A 14,724-nucleotide genomic window follows, 5' to 3' on the forward strand; every position below is an offset into this window, starting at 1 on the left:
TGAATCTCTATATGTTGCCAACTTGTACTTCCCAAGCACTTAGTACACTGCTCTGCACACAGTAAGCGCTCAATAAATATGATTGAATGAATGAATCTCCATATGCTGCCAACTTGTACTTCCCAAGCGCTTAGTACACTGCTCTGCACACAGTAAGCGCTCAATAAATATGATTGAATGAATGAATCTCCATATGCTGCCAACTTGTACTTCCCAAGCGCTTAGTACACTGCTCTGCACACAGTTAGCGCTCAATAAATACGAATGAATGAACGAATGAATGAATTTTGGTAGGGCCTGTGTCTGTATGCTGCCAACTTGTACTTCCCAAGCACTTAGTACAGTGCTCTGCACACAGTAAGTGCTCAATAAATATGATTGAATGAATGAATCTCCATATGCTGCCAACTTGTACTTCCCAAGCGCTTAGTACACTGCTCTGCACACAGTTAGCGCTCAATAAATACGAATGAATGAACGAATGAATGAATTTTGGTAGGGCCTGTGTCTGTATGCTGCCAACTTGTACTTCCCAAGCGCTTAGTACAGCGCTCTGCCCACAATAAGCGCTCAATAAATACGATTCAATGAATGAATTTTGGTAGGGACCGTCTCTATATGTTGCCAACTTATACTTCCCAAGCACTTAGTACAGTGCTCTGCACACAGTAAGCGCTCAATAAATACGACTGAATGAATGAAGGAATGAATTTTGGTTGCTGAGGTGGGTTTTTGTTAAAACGGGACATTATATCTATTCTATTTATTTTATTTTGTTAGTATGTTTGGATTTGTTCTCTGTCTCCCCCTTTTAGACTGTGAGCCCGCTGTTGGGTAGGGACTGTCTCTATATGTTGCCAATTTGGACTTCCCAAGCGCTTAGTACAGTGCTCTGCACATAGTAAGCGCTCAATAAATACGATTGATTGATTTTCGGGGCCGGCGCCTCTCTTTTAAGATTTTTTTATTTAGGGGGCGACGCAAAAGGCAGCGTGGTCGGAAAGGACAGATTTTCCCCCCTTTGCGTTTCAGGGCCTGTACGGGATCCAAGACGAAGTCTTCCTCAGCGTCCCGTGCGTCTTGGGCCAGAACGGCATCTCGGACGTGGTGAAGATAACGCTGAAGTCCGAGGAGGAGGCTCATCTGAAGAAAAGCGCGGACACCCTGTGGGGAATTCAGAAGGAACTGCAGTTTTAAGGCTTTTAACGTCCTGGCACTCTACTGGGGTCAAGAACAGTACGGTAGTTAGGGGATTGGGTAGGTCGCCCTTTTGAAGTAGGTCAAATCCCTTATCCGATCTCTGATTAAGCGCGAAGGTGGAAAGGTTTAAGCCCGATGAACAAACTCCTAGAGCCGGAGGTGGGAAACCGTGGCGTGCCTCCCTGTCGGATTGTACCCCGACGCCGGGCGATGCTTGTCTTGTACGGTCGTATTGCTGTCGGCGCGTTGTAGTTCCAGCACGCGCTGAGGTAGATGCTTCCCCCCTCTTGTATGCCTCAGTCGCCCTTCCGGGACGGAAGGCCGGGGTGTTTTCGTCCCGTTGTCTTCGCCCTTCGGGCTGGAAGGCCAGGCTGTTTTTGTCCCGTTGTCTTCTGCAGCTTACCCCTAACAGTGTAAGTGTGAAGATTCACCATAAACAGACCCTTCCCCGCATCCGATGGCTCACATCCCACCTCCACCGTAATCCACTCAGTGCCGCTCCGTGTCTCTGTTCATAAACTTCCCAGAGGACCTTATTTTGTGTACTATGTACTAGGCTATTTGTCAATTTCCCTAAAATAGAAGAGAAGTCAAGATCTACCTTTGCAACCAACTCTATAGCGACTCGCGTCCCCAATAAATCATGAACTGCTGCTTCTGTGTCTCGGTTGAATCACTCGGCAGAAGTCTTCAGGTTGAAAAGCAGACTGTGGTTTCATGGTTAGGGCATTCATTCATTTAATCGTGTTTACTGTGCGCTTACTGTGTGCAGAGCACTGTACTAAGCGCTTGGGAAGTACAAGTTGGCAACATATAGACGGTCCCTACCCAACAACGGGCTCACAGTCGAGAAGGGCAAAAACACGCTTAGACCTTAGTTTTCCCTTACTGATGACTGCCTGAGGGTTGATACTGGAAAGTAAATGAATCTGCAGCTGCTCAAACAACCCTAAATTAAAGGCTTGCCGTGGAAAAATGTGTAATTTTAACCTACACTATTTGCATTTCAGATACATAGATAGGCATTTAGTAATAGAATTTTCCCATCAGATAACAGACATTAGACTTTCCAAAAGAAAGCCATCAATCATTCAATCGTGTTTATTGAGCGCTTACTGTGTGCAGAGCAGTGGATTAAGCGCTTGGGAAATACAAGTCGGCAACATATAGAGACTATATGTCACTACCCAACAATGGGCTCACAGTCTAGAAGGGGGAGACCAGAAACAAAACATGAAGACGGGTCAAAATCGTCAGAACAAATAAAATTAAAGCTATATGCGCATCACTGACAAAATACATAGAATGGTAAATGTGTACAGACGTATATACAGGTGCTGTGGGGAGGGGAAGGAGGTAGGGTGGGGGGGATGGGGAGGAAAAAGGGGGCTCAGTCTGGGAAGGCCTCCTGGAGGAGGTGAGCTCTCAGTAGGGCTTTGAAGGGAGGAAGAGAGCTAGCTTGGCGGATGGGCAGAGGGAGGCCATTCCAGGCCTGGGGGAGGATGTGGGCCGGGGGTCGATGGCGGGACAGGCGAGAATGAGGTCCAGTGAGGGGGTTGGTGGCAGAGGAGCGGAGGGTGCGGGCTGGGCTGGAGAAGGAGAGAAGGAAGGTAAGGGAGGGGATGGACAATCAATCAATCAATCGTATTTATTGAGCACTGTGTGCAGAGCACTGTACTAAGTGCTTGGGAAGTTAGCAACACATAGAGACAGTCCCTACCCAACAGTGGGCTCACAGTCTAGAAGGGGGAGACAGAACAAAACCAAACATCATCATCATCATCATCAATCGTATTTATTGAGCGCTTACTATGTGCAGAGCACTGTACTAAGCGCTTGGGAAGTACAAATTGGCAACATATAGAGACAGTCCCTGCCCAACAGTGGGCTCACAGTCTAAAACGGGGAAACAGGGAACAAAACCAAACATACTAACAAAATAAAATGGTGAGGTTTTTGCTTGATTCGCAGGTTGACAGGCAGCCACTGGAGATTTTCGAGGAGGGGAGTGACATGCCCAGACTGTTTAGAAGGGGGAGACAGAGAACAAAACACATTAAGAAAATAAAATAAATAGAATATATATAAATAAAATAGAGTAATAAATACATACAAACATATATAAAGGTGCTGTGCGGAGGGGAAGGAGGGAAGGTTGGGGGGGAGGGGATGGACTGTGAGCCCCCCCCCACCCCATGGGACCACCTGATCACCTTGTAACCTCCACAGCGCTTAGAACAGGGCTTTGCACATAGTAAGCGCTTAACAAACACCACCATCATTATTATATATTATTTAATATGTCTCATATACTATTATTAACATATAATTATATAATATTAGAGACCTATAGAGACTATACGTCTTTATTATAATATTATATAATATTATTATAATGAGATATATAATATATAATCTATATAATTAACATGCAATATGTAACATAACCATATAGTGTTAATCAATCAATATTAATAATATTGATATATTATGTATTACATTAATTAATATATTAATACTTATATAATTGTTATGTAATAGCAATAATTATTATTAGAAACACATCCTTCTTAAGAACAGCTCCAAATTCGGGGCAAATACTTCGCAGCACCTCAGGCTGAGAGGACAGGCCGCGCGCAGGCGCACTCCAGCACGTGACCACGTTTAAAATCCTGGGGGAGGGGCAAGCGGCCGGAGTGCGCAGGCGCATTCCGCGCTCTCGCAGTCGCCGCCGGCACGTGACAACCGCCTAAAGTCATTGTGGGGGATGGGGGGGCGGGGGAGGAATGCGGCCGGAGTGCGCAGGCGCATTCCCCTCCCCTGCAGTCGCCGCCAGCACGTGACAACCGCCTAAAGCAATCAATCAACCCATCGTATTTATTGAGCACTTACTGTGTGCAGAGCACTGGATTAAGCGCTTGGGAAGTACAAGTTGTCAACGTATAGTGACAGTCCCTACCCAACAGTGGGCTCACAGTCTAAAAGGGGGAGACAGAGAACGAAACCAAACAAATTAATAAAATAAATAGAATAGATATGTACAAGTAAAATGAATAAATAGAGTAATAAATATGTACAAAATGCCTAAAGTCATTGTGGGGCGGAGGGGGGGAAAATGCGGCTGGAGTGCGCAGGCGCATTGCTTGTTCTCGCTCCCCCCGCCAGCACGTGACAACCGCCTAACGTCATTGGGGGTGGAAATGCGGCCGGAGTGCGCAGGCGCATTGCGCGCTCTCTCTCCCTTAGCAGCCAGCACGTGACAACCGCCTACAGTCATGGGGGGGGGAATGCGGCCGGAGTGCGCAGGCGCATTCCCCTCCCCTGCAGTCGCCGCCAGCACGTGACAACCGCCTAAACTCGTTGTGGGGCGGGGGGAGGAATGTGGCTGGAGTGCGCAGGCGCATTGCTTGCTCTGTCTCTCCCTCCCTCTCTCCCGCCAGCACGTGACAGCCGCCTAACGTCATTGGGGGTGGAAATGCGGCCGGAGTGCGCAGGCGCATTGCGCGCTCTCTCTCTCTCCCCTGCTCTCCCTCCGCAGCCAGCACGTGACAACCGCCTACAGTCATGGGGGGGATGCCGCCGGAGTGCGCAGGCGCATTCCCCTCCCCCGCAGCCGCTGGCAGCACGTGACAACCGCCTAAAGTCATTGTGGGGAGGGGAGGGGGGAAACGCGGCGGAGTGCGCAGGCGCCTTCCCCCTCTCATGTAGTCGCCGCCGGCACGTGACAACCGCCTAAAGTCATGGGGGGAGGGGAAATGTGGCCGGAGTGCGCAGGCGCATTCCCCTCCCCTGGAGCCGCCGCCAGCACGTGACAACCTTTTAAAACCCTGGGGGGAGGGGCAATGCGGCCGAAGTGCGCAGGCGCATTCCGCTCTCTCGCAGCCCCCGCCAGCACGTGACAACCGTCTAAAGTCATTGTGGGGATGGAGGGGAGCGCGGCGGAGTGCGCAGGCGCATTCCCCTCCCCTGCAGCCGTCGTCAGCACGTGACAACCGCCTAGTTATGGGGGGGGGAATGCGGCCGGAGTGCGCAGGCGCATTCCCCTCCCCTGCAGCCGCAGCCAGTACGTGACAACCGCCTAAAGTCATTTTGGGGAGGGGGGAGAAATGCGGCCGGAGTGCGCATGCGAATTCCTCTGTGTCTGTCTCTCGCAGCCGTCGTCAGCACGTGGCAACAGCTTAAAATCATTGCGGGGAGGGGGGGGGAAACGAGGCGGAGTGCGCAGGCGCATTCCCCTCCCCTGCAGCCGCCGCCAGCACGTGACAACCGCCTAAAGTCGAGGGGAAACGAGGCGGAGTGCGCAGGCGCATTCCCCTCTCCCGCAGCCGCCGCCAGCACGTGACAACCGCCTGAAGTCATGGGGGGAGGGGAAATGCGGCCGGAGTGCGCAGGCGCGTGCCTCCCTCACGCGCTCTCAGCCGGCAGCACGTGACAGCCGCCTAACGTGCTTGTGGGGGGCGGAGTGCGCAGGCGCATTCCCCTCTCCTGCCGCCGCCAGCACGTGACGGCCGTTGAAAATTCATGGGCGGTTGGGGGGGTGCGCATGCGCAGAAAGTCTCGCCCTTGACGAGCAGTGATCATCCGGGTCCCGTGGCCATGGGCCTGTGGTGTTTTTGAGGCCCTCTTGCCTTTCCATTTTCCCCCCTTCCCCTTCCCCTTAGAGTAGCCATGAGGTGGGTTTTCGAAGCCACCCGTGCCGGCCGAAGGGTGGAGTTGGTGGCCATGGCGGTTGGCGTGAGCCACCCTAGGACCGGTCTTGGTGGTCCCTGGCCCCGAGCCCCTGTGAGTTGGGAGAAGAAACTGAGGAGGGGTCACCTCTGAGGGGAGGCTCTCCATCTTGGGGGCCACACTGCACCCCCTGGGCTCAATCAATCACGCTGAGAAGCAGTGGTGCTCAGTGGAAAGAGCCCGGGCTTTGGAGTCAGAGGTCATGGGTTCGAATGCCGACCCCGCCACATGTCTGCTGTGTGACCTTTTAAGTCACTTAACTTCTCTGAGCCTCATTTACCTCATCTGTCAAATGGGGATGAAGACTGTGAGCCCCGCGTGGGACAACTTGATCAGCTTGTGTCCCCCCCAGCGCTTAGAACAGTGCTCTGCACAGAGTAAGCGCTTAACAAATGCCAGCATTATTATTATTAATCAGTGCTGTTTGTTAGGATGCTTGATTTTGTTGTCCGTCTCCCCCTTCTAGACTGTGAGCCCACTGTTGGGTAGGGACCGTCTCTAGATGTTGCCAACTTGGACTTCCCAAGCGCTTAGTCCAGTGCTCTGCACACAGTAAGCGCTCAATAAATACGATTGATTGATTGATTCATGAGGCACTTACTATGTGCAGAGCACTGTGGAGCATAGAAGCAGCCTGGCTCAGTGATGATAATGATGATGATGATGGCATTTGTTAAGCGCTTACTTCGTGCAAAGCACTGTTCTAAGCGCTGGGGGGATACAAGGTGATCAAGTTGTCCCACGGGGCGCTCACAGTCTTCATCCCCATTTTACAGATGAGGGAACTGAGGCTCAGAGAAGTGAAGTGACTTGACCAAGGTCACATAGCAGACGTGGCAGGGCCAGGATTCGAACCCATGACCTCCGACTCCAAAGCCCGGGCTTTTTCCACTGAGCCATGCTGTTAAGCGCTTACTATGTGCAAAGCACTGTTCTAAGCGCTGGAGGGGATACAGGGTGATCAGTCAATCAATCAGTTGTATTTATTGAGCGCTTACTGTGTGCAGAGCACTGTACTAAGCACTTGGGAAGTACAAGTTGGCAACATATAGAGACGGTCCCTACCCAACAGTAGGCTCACACTACGTGGGGCTCACAGTAATAATAATAATGATGGCATTTGTTAAGTGCTTACAATGTGCAAAGCACTGTTCTAAGCTCTGGGGGGGATACAGGGTGATCAATCAATCAGTCATTTATTGAGTGCTTACTGTGTGCAGAGCACTGTACTAAGCGCTTGGGAAGTACAAGTTGGCAACATATAGAGACGGTCCCTACCTAACAGTGGGCTCACACCACGTGGGGCTCACAGTAATTATAATAATAATAATGATGGCATTTATTAAGCGCTTTCAATGTGCAAAGCACTGTTCCAAGCGCGGGGGAGGTTACAAGGTGATCAGGTTGTCCCCTGGGGGGCTCACAGTCTTCATCCCCATTTTCCAGATGAGGGAACTGAGGCTCAGAAAAGTTAAGTGACTTGCCCAGTGTCACGCAGCAGACATGTGGCAGAGCCAGGATTCGAACCCATGACCTCTGACTCCAAAGCCCGGGCTCTTTCCACTGAGCATGGGCTCAAGTCCCAGCTCCGCCACTTGTCAGCTGTGTGACTTTGGGCAAGTCACTTCTCTGGGCCTCAGTGACCTCATCTGGGAAATGGGGATTAAGACTGTGAGCTCCACATGGGACAACCTGATGACCTTATATCTATCACAGTGCTTGGAACATAGTAAGTGCTTAACAAATACCATTATTATTGTTGTTAAAGGGACTGCTGGGGTGAAGGACTCCCCCAGAGTCAGGATACAGGCCCACCAGCCAACTTTGGGCAACCGGATCATCCCGACCACAGCTTGGGAAAGCCTGCCACAACTCCTTTGGAAAAGGGGGAAGAACAGGGAGAAGCAGCGTGGCTCAGTGGAAAGACCCCGGGCTTTGGAGTCAGAGGTCATAGGTTCAAATTCCAGCCCTGCCCCTTATCAGCTGTGTGACTTTAGGCAAGTCACTTCACTTCTCTGGGCCTCAGTTCCCTCATCTGTAAAATGGGGATGAAGACAGTGAGCCCCCCCCGGGAACAATCTGATCACCTTGTAACCTCCCCAGTGCTTAGAACGGTGCTTTGCACGTAGTAAGCGCTTAACAAATGCCATCATTATTATTATTAAGTGCTTGGGAGAGGATGATCCCATCCTCTGGCTTCTGCTCTGTTCTTCCCCCTTTTCCTGGGGAATTGTGGCAGGCTTCCCAAGCTGTGGTTGAGATGACCCGGTTTGCCCAAAGTTAGCTGGTGGGCCTTTATCCTGACTCTGGGGGAGTCCTTCACCGCACTGCTCCCTTTAACAATAATATTAGTGGTATTTGTTAAGCACTTACTATGTGCAAAGCACTGCTCTAAGTGCTGGGGAGGTTACAAGGTGATCAGGTTGCCCCATGTGGGGCTCACAGTCTTAATCCCCATTTTCCAGATGAGGAGACTGAGGCCCAGAGAAGTGACTTGGCCAAAGTCACCCAGCTGACAAGTGGCAGAGCTGGGATTTGAACCCATGACCTCGGCCTCCAAAGCCCGAGCTCTTTCCACTGAGCCACGCTGCTTCTCCCTGTTCCCCTGTTCTTCCCCCTTTTCCTAGGGAATTGTGGCAGGCTTCCCCAAACTGTGGTTGAGATGACCCGGTTTGCCCAAAGTTAGCTGGTGGGCCTGTATCCTGACTCTGTGGGAGTCCTTCACCCCAGCTCTCCCTTTAACAATAATAATAATGGTATTTATTAAGCACTTACCATGTGCCAAGCACTGTTCTAAGCGCTGGGCTAGATACAAGGTCATCAGGTTGTCCCACGTGGGGCTCACAGTCTGAATCCCCATTTTCCAGATGAGGTCACTGAGGCCCAGAGAAGGGAAGTCTCTATGTGTTGCCGACTCGTACTTCCCAAGCGCTTAGTCCAGTGCTCTGCACACAGTAAGTGCTCAATAAATACGATTGATTGAAGTGACTTGCCCAAAGTCATACAGCTGATGAGTGGCGGAGCCGGGATTTGAGCCCATGCTCAGTGGAAAGAGCCCGGGTTTTGGAGTCAGAGGTCGTGGGTTCAAATTCTGGCCCTGCCTGGATGAGAACCCACGACCTCCGACTCCCAAGCCCTTGGTGTTTCAATCAATCAATCAATCAATCAATCAATCGTATTTATTGAGCGCTTACTGTGTGCAGAGCACTGGACTAAGCGCTTGGGAAGTACAGGTTTCCATTAAGCCACACTGCTCCTCTGCTTCCTTTACCTTGACCTTCCTTTACCTTGCTAACTTTGGGATTGGGCGTCACTGAAGCTCCCTGCCTGGCGTTTCTCAGGGTCGGGGGGCGGACAAGGGAGCGGGGACCAACGGGGTTCAGGGGACCGCTCTCAGTCTAGCCCTCCGGCAAGTAAGGGGGAAATCATCATCATCAATCGTATTTATTGAGCGCTTCCTATGTGCAGAGCACTGTACTAAGCGCTTGGGAAGTACAAATTGGTAACAAATAGAGACAGTCCCTACCCGGCAGTGGGCTCACAGTCGAAAAGAGACGAAATGAAATGAAATAGTCTAAATGAAATAACACTTCATTTTCATCTGCAGAGTGAAATTGCAGTTTCTCTTCCCCCGCCAGGTTTCCGAGATGGCCACCCTCAGGAGTCAGCTGATTCAGACGTTCGCCAAAGAGGATATTGTTCCTCAAAATAAGATCACCGTCGTAGGGGTTGGTTCGGTGGGCATGGCGTGTGCCGTCAGCATCTTAATGAAGGTGAGTGATCATCATCATCAATCGTATTTATTGAGCGCTTACTATGTGCAGAGCGCTGGACTAAGCGCTTGGGAAGTCCAAATTGGCAACATCTAGAGACAGTCCCTACCCAACAGTGGGCTCACAGTCTAAAAGGGGGAGACAGAGAACAAAACCAAACATACTAGAGAAGCAGCGTGGCTCAGTGGAAAGAGCCCGGGCTTTGGAGTCAGAGGTCATGGGTTCGAATCCCGGCTCCGCCACATGTCTGCTGGGTAACCTTGGGCAAGTCACTTAACTTCTCTGAGCCTGTTACCTCATCTGTAAAATGGGGATGAAGACTGTGAGCCCCACGTGGGACAACCTGATCACCTTGTATCCCCCCAGCGCTTAGAACAGTGCTTTGCACATAGTAAGAGCTTAACAAATGCCAACATTATTATTATTATTATTATTATTATTATTATACTAACAAAATAAAATAAATAGAATAGATATTCAGGGGTGAAAGCAGGGAAACGACAAGGCCCAGTAGACAAAGCAAGAGACTGGGAGCCAGGAGATTCATTCGTTCATTCAGTCGTATTTATTGAGCGCTTACCGTGTGCGGAGCACTGGACTAAGCGCTTGGGAAGTCCAAGTTGGCAACATATAGAGGCGGTCCCTACCCAACAGTGGGCTCACAGTCTAGAAGGGGGAGATCTGGGTTCTAGCTCTGCCATTTGCCGGCTATCTAAGAAGAAGCCACTCAACTTCTCTGCGCCTCAATCAGTCAGTGGTATTTACTGAGTGCTTCCTATGTGCTTTTTGACTGTGAGCCCACTGTTGGGTAGGGACTGTCTCTATATGTTGCCAATTTGGACTTCCCAAGCGCTTAGTACAGTGCTCTGCACATAGTAAGCGCTCAATAAATACGATTGATGATGATGATGATGCTCTGTACTAAGCGCCTACTTCAGTTTCCTCATCCGTAAAATGGGGATTCACTACCCATTCTCCCACCTACTTAGTCTCTGAGCCCATGTGGGTTAGGACTTAGGGAAGCAGCGTGGCTCAGTGGAAAGAGCCCGGGCTTTGGAGTCAGAGGTCAGGGGTTCAAATCCCGGCTCCGCCACTTGTCAGCTGGGTGACTTTGGGCAAGTCGCTTCACTTCTCGGGGCCTCAGTTCCCTCATCTGGAAAATGGGGATTAAGACTGTGAGCCCCACGTGGGACAACCTGATTACCTTGTATCTACCCCAGCGCTTAGAACAGTGCTTGGCACATAGTAAGCGCTTAACAAATGCCAACATTATTATTATTATTTTTATGTGGGACAGAGACCGTCTCTATATGTTGCCAACTTGGACTTCCCAAGCGCTTAGTACAAGCGCTTGTTTTTACTACAGTGCTTAACACAATGCACAGCACATACTCCTGAACAGTTATCACTACTGTATTATTATTATTAACTAATTTTAATAATCAACATACAGAACGGGAGGTTGTGTCCTGTTGGCCGAAAGGCCAGTGACAATGCTGTTACCAGAACCTAGGTCTCTTGACTTTTCCCACTAGGCAATGCTTGCTTCCTTTAAGTTCCGGTCTTGTTCAAATGTGGTGAAAATTTACTAGCCAACAGCATGTGAAAACTCTAGATATTTAGACTGAGCTACCATGAATGAGGAATTGTTCCTTGTATGCTAGAAGCTTTGGGGGATTATTGTCAAGTCCACATACCCTAGTGATTTCACTTATTACACTAACTTTGCACATGGGCTTCAAGGCTCTTCATCCCCTCGCCCCCTCCTCCCTCACCTCCCTTCTGTCCTTCTCCAGCCCAGTCCGCACCCTCCGCTCTTCCACCACTGATCTCCTCACCGTACCTCGCTCTCGCCTGTACCGCCATCGACCCCCGGCTCACGTCATCCCCCGGGCCTGGAATGCCCCCAGTCCCTCTGCCCATCCGCCAAGCTAGCTCTCTTCCTCCCTTCAAGGCCCTGCTGAGAGCTCACCTCCTCCAGGAGGCCTTCCCAGACTGAGCCCCTTCCTTCCTCTCCCCCTCGTCCCCCTCTCCATCCCCCCCATCTTACCTCCTTCCCTTCCCCACAGCACCTGTATATATGTATATGTGTTTGTTCATATCTTTTACTCTATTTATTTATTTTATTTGTACATATCTATTCTATTTATTTTATTTTGTTAGTATGTTTGGTTTTGTTCTCTGTCTCCCCCTTTTAGACCGTGAGCCCACTGTTGGGTAGGGACTGTCTCTATATGTTGCCAATTTGTACTTCCCAAGCGCTTAGTACAGTGCTCTGCACATAGTAAGTGCTCAATAAATATGATTGATGATGATGATGATGAAATGTTCAGATACCTCGGTCCGTTTGTCTTGGTTTCATGCCCAGCGCTTAGAACAGTGCTTTTTTAGACTGTGAGCCCACTGTTGGGTAGGGACTGTCTCTATATGTTGCCAACTTGTACTTCCCAAGCGCTTAGTACGGTGCTCTGCACACAGTAAGCGCTCAATAAATATGAAATATGATTGATTTGCACATAGTAAGCGCTTAATAAATGCCATTATTATTATTATATGAGCAGCAAAAGTAACTTCATGATCCCACATGTGCAAATTCTGCTTCTAATCTCGGAACTAGCTAAACAGTGTTGGATTAACCAATAGAAAACTATTATCTAGGTTGTCTTTCTAATGAAAGCATAGATATCTTAGGCTGCGAATACCTTTTATGCCCTCAGCATCTTCTTTTCCTATTGCTCCTACCCTTCCTCTTCTCTCCTAACTTCCCTTCCGTTTTCAATTTCCTCTCCTGAATCCCTATCCCTGATCCAACATCTAGCTGCAAATGTGATCTCTCTCCTATGCCCTGCACCAAATTTTTTTTTTCCCTCTCCTATCCCTTCTGTCTTCTTTCCCTGCTATCCAGTTCACTCGCATACTCCATCTTCTCCTCATGACCCTTCTAGTTACTCACCTACCCATTTTCTCTACCTCTCCCCATCAACTCCATCCAATCTCCAGTACCCCACCCATTCTTCTCATCTACAGCTTCTGTCATCCCAGACCACCTACGGATATTTTTTTCCTCCCTAAATCCACTAAACTACAGCGGTGGTGACGACAGCATCCGGGTTCAGGACTGTACAAAGATGGAGCCAGTGAGGGCTGAAGCCCTCGGGCCCACAAGCGGAGCCTGGATTTCTCCTTTGGGGAAAAAGTTAGGGCTTCAGGATTCAACAGGAATGTCGGCAGGCGCGAACAGGGCGCTATTTGGCCGTCCATGACCGAGAGCTGGATTGGTCCACAAGCTCAAAGAGATGTTTCACTTTCAATAAATCAGAGCCAACAATTTCCTTTCAGAGTTTAGAATATACGAACGGTACCGTCCATCTACTTTCTGCGGGTCCTGGTGGTTTTTGGTTGTAGATTGGCCGAGCGGAAGACGCGGCGTGGTATAGCGGACAGAGCGTGAGGCTTAGAATCGGGAGACTCGGGTTTGAGTCTGCTCTGTGACCTTGGGCAATCCAGAAAACTTCTCCCGCCTGGTTTCTTCATCTGTAAAATGAGAATAAAATATCTCTTGGACTGGGAATTCCATATGGGGCAGAAAGCGTGCCAAATCTGATTATTTGATTAGCTCCCCCCGCATTTAAGCACATTCAACCGTATTCATTCAACCGTATTTATTAGCACTTACTATGCACTTACTATGCAAAGCACCATACCAAGTGCTTGGGAAAGCCCTTTTAGACTCCCCCTTTTAGACTGTGAGCCCACTGTTGGGTAGGGACTGTCTCTATATGTTGCCAATTTGTACTTCCCAAGCGCTTAGTACAGTGCTCTGCACATAGTAAGCGCTCAATAAATACGATTGATGATGATGATGAAAGTACAATACAGCAGTAAAGGGTGACAATCCCTGCCCAAAACAAGCTCACAGTCTAGAGGGATTTATCCTTATAAAGAAAAATATTTAAGTACTTACTGTGCACTAGGCTCTGTGGTAAGCACAGGATAATTATCACCATCATCATCATCATCAATCGTATTTATTGAGCGCTTACTATGTGCAGAGCACTGTACTAAGCGCTTGGGAAGTACATTGGACAAGTCTCTATCCCTCCAGGGGTTATAATAATAATAATAATAATGATGATGATGGTATTTGTTAAGCGCTTCCTATGTGCCAAGCACTGTTCTGAGCGCTGGGGTAGATACAGTGTAATCAGGTTGTCCCACGTGGGGCTCACAGTCTTAATCCCCATTTTACAGATGAGGGAACTGAGGCAGAGAGAAGTTCAGTGACTTGCCCAAAGTCACACAGTAGACAAGTGGCGGAGCTGGGATTAGAACTCACTACCTCTGACTCCCAAGCCCGGGCTCTTTCCCCTAAGCCACGCTGCTTCTCTGTAATACATAATTAGAATTATAGGTTTTAGTTTTCATTTTACCCCTCGAAATCACTCTTCGGATTTTCACTGCCCTCGGTGTTTCCTAGGGCCTGACGGACGAGCTCGCCCTTGTTGATGCCATGGAGAATAAACTGAAAGGAGAAATGATGGACCTCCAGCACGGCAGCCTGTTCCTTAAAATGCCGAAGATCGTCTCCGGCAAAGGTTTGTCGTCGTCGGTCAGCGCTGTGAAAAAGCCGTCACGCTGAAGGGGAACTGCCATCTACTCTTCTGCCTGTCTATAAATTGGTTTTTGCATCTTCTCTACGAGGCCTTCCCTGACTCCTCTTAGATGATCTTGGGCAAGTCACTTCACTGGGCCTCAGTTCCCTCATCTGTAAAATGGGGATTAAGACTGTGAGCCCCACGTGGGACAACCTGATCACCCTGTATCCTCCCCAGCGCTTAGAACAGTGCTTTGCACATAGTAAGCGCTTAACAAATGCCAATTATTATTATTATTTCCTCTTCTCCCACACCCTCCTGCATCGCCCTCGCACTAGGATTTTCACCCTTCCCTCGGCCTCATAGCACTTATGTGGCTCAGTGGAAAGAGCACGGGCTTGGGTGTCGGAGGTTGTGAGGTCTAATCG

The 14,724-nt window shown here is 49.4% G+C and overlaps 2 protein-coding genes across 5 annotated transcripts in view; both read left to right on the forward strand.

Moving 5' to 3' along the window:
* Nucleotides 1-1,854, forward strand: part of LOC119943389 (L-lactate dehydrogenase A chain) — a 34,297-nt gene extending 32,443 nt beyond the window's left edge. The window contains exon 8 of one of the 2 annotated variants that reach the window (XM_038764340.1): nucleotides 1,033-1,197. In XM_038764340.1, coding sequence (XP_038620268.1) covers nucleotides 1,033-1,197 — 165 coding nt within the window. Of the gene's footprint in view, nucleotides 1-1,032 lie in introns of both variants that reach the window. The other variant, XM_038764341.1, reaches the window with a different exon arrangement.
* Nucleotides 1,855-5,550: 3,696 nt separating this feature from the next.
* LOC119943350 (L-lactate dehydrogenase A chain-like) overlaps nucleotides 5,551-14,724 on the forward strand; it is a 33,455-nt gene continuing 24,281 nt past the window's right edge. The window contains exons 1-3 of one of the 3 annotated variants that reach the window (XM_038764266.1): nucleotides 5,551-5,873; nucleotides 9,536-9,701; nucleotides 14,179-14,296. In XM_038764266.1, the coding sequence (XP_038620194.1) occupies nucleotides 5,869-5,873; nucleotides 9,536-9,701; nucleotides 14,179-14,296 (289 nt within the window). In that variant the 5' untranslated portion in view covers nucleotides 5,551-5,868. Of the gene's footprint in view, nucleotides 5,983-9,535; nucleotides 9,702-14,178; nucleotides 14,297-14,724 lie in introns of all 3 variants that reach the window. The other 2 variants (XM_038764267.1, XM_038764264.1) reach the window with 2 other exon arrangements.

Source organism: Tachyglossus aculeatus, chromosome 22 (assembly GCF_015852505.1).
Source record: "Tachyglossus aculeatus isolate mTacAcu1 chromosome 22, mTacAcu1.pri, whole genome shotgun sequence".
Classification (NCBI taxonomy): Eukaryota; Metazoa; Chordata; class Mammalia; order Monotremata; family Tachyglossidae; genus Tachyglossus; species Tachyglossus aculeatus.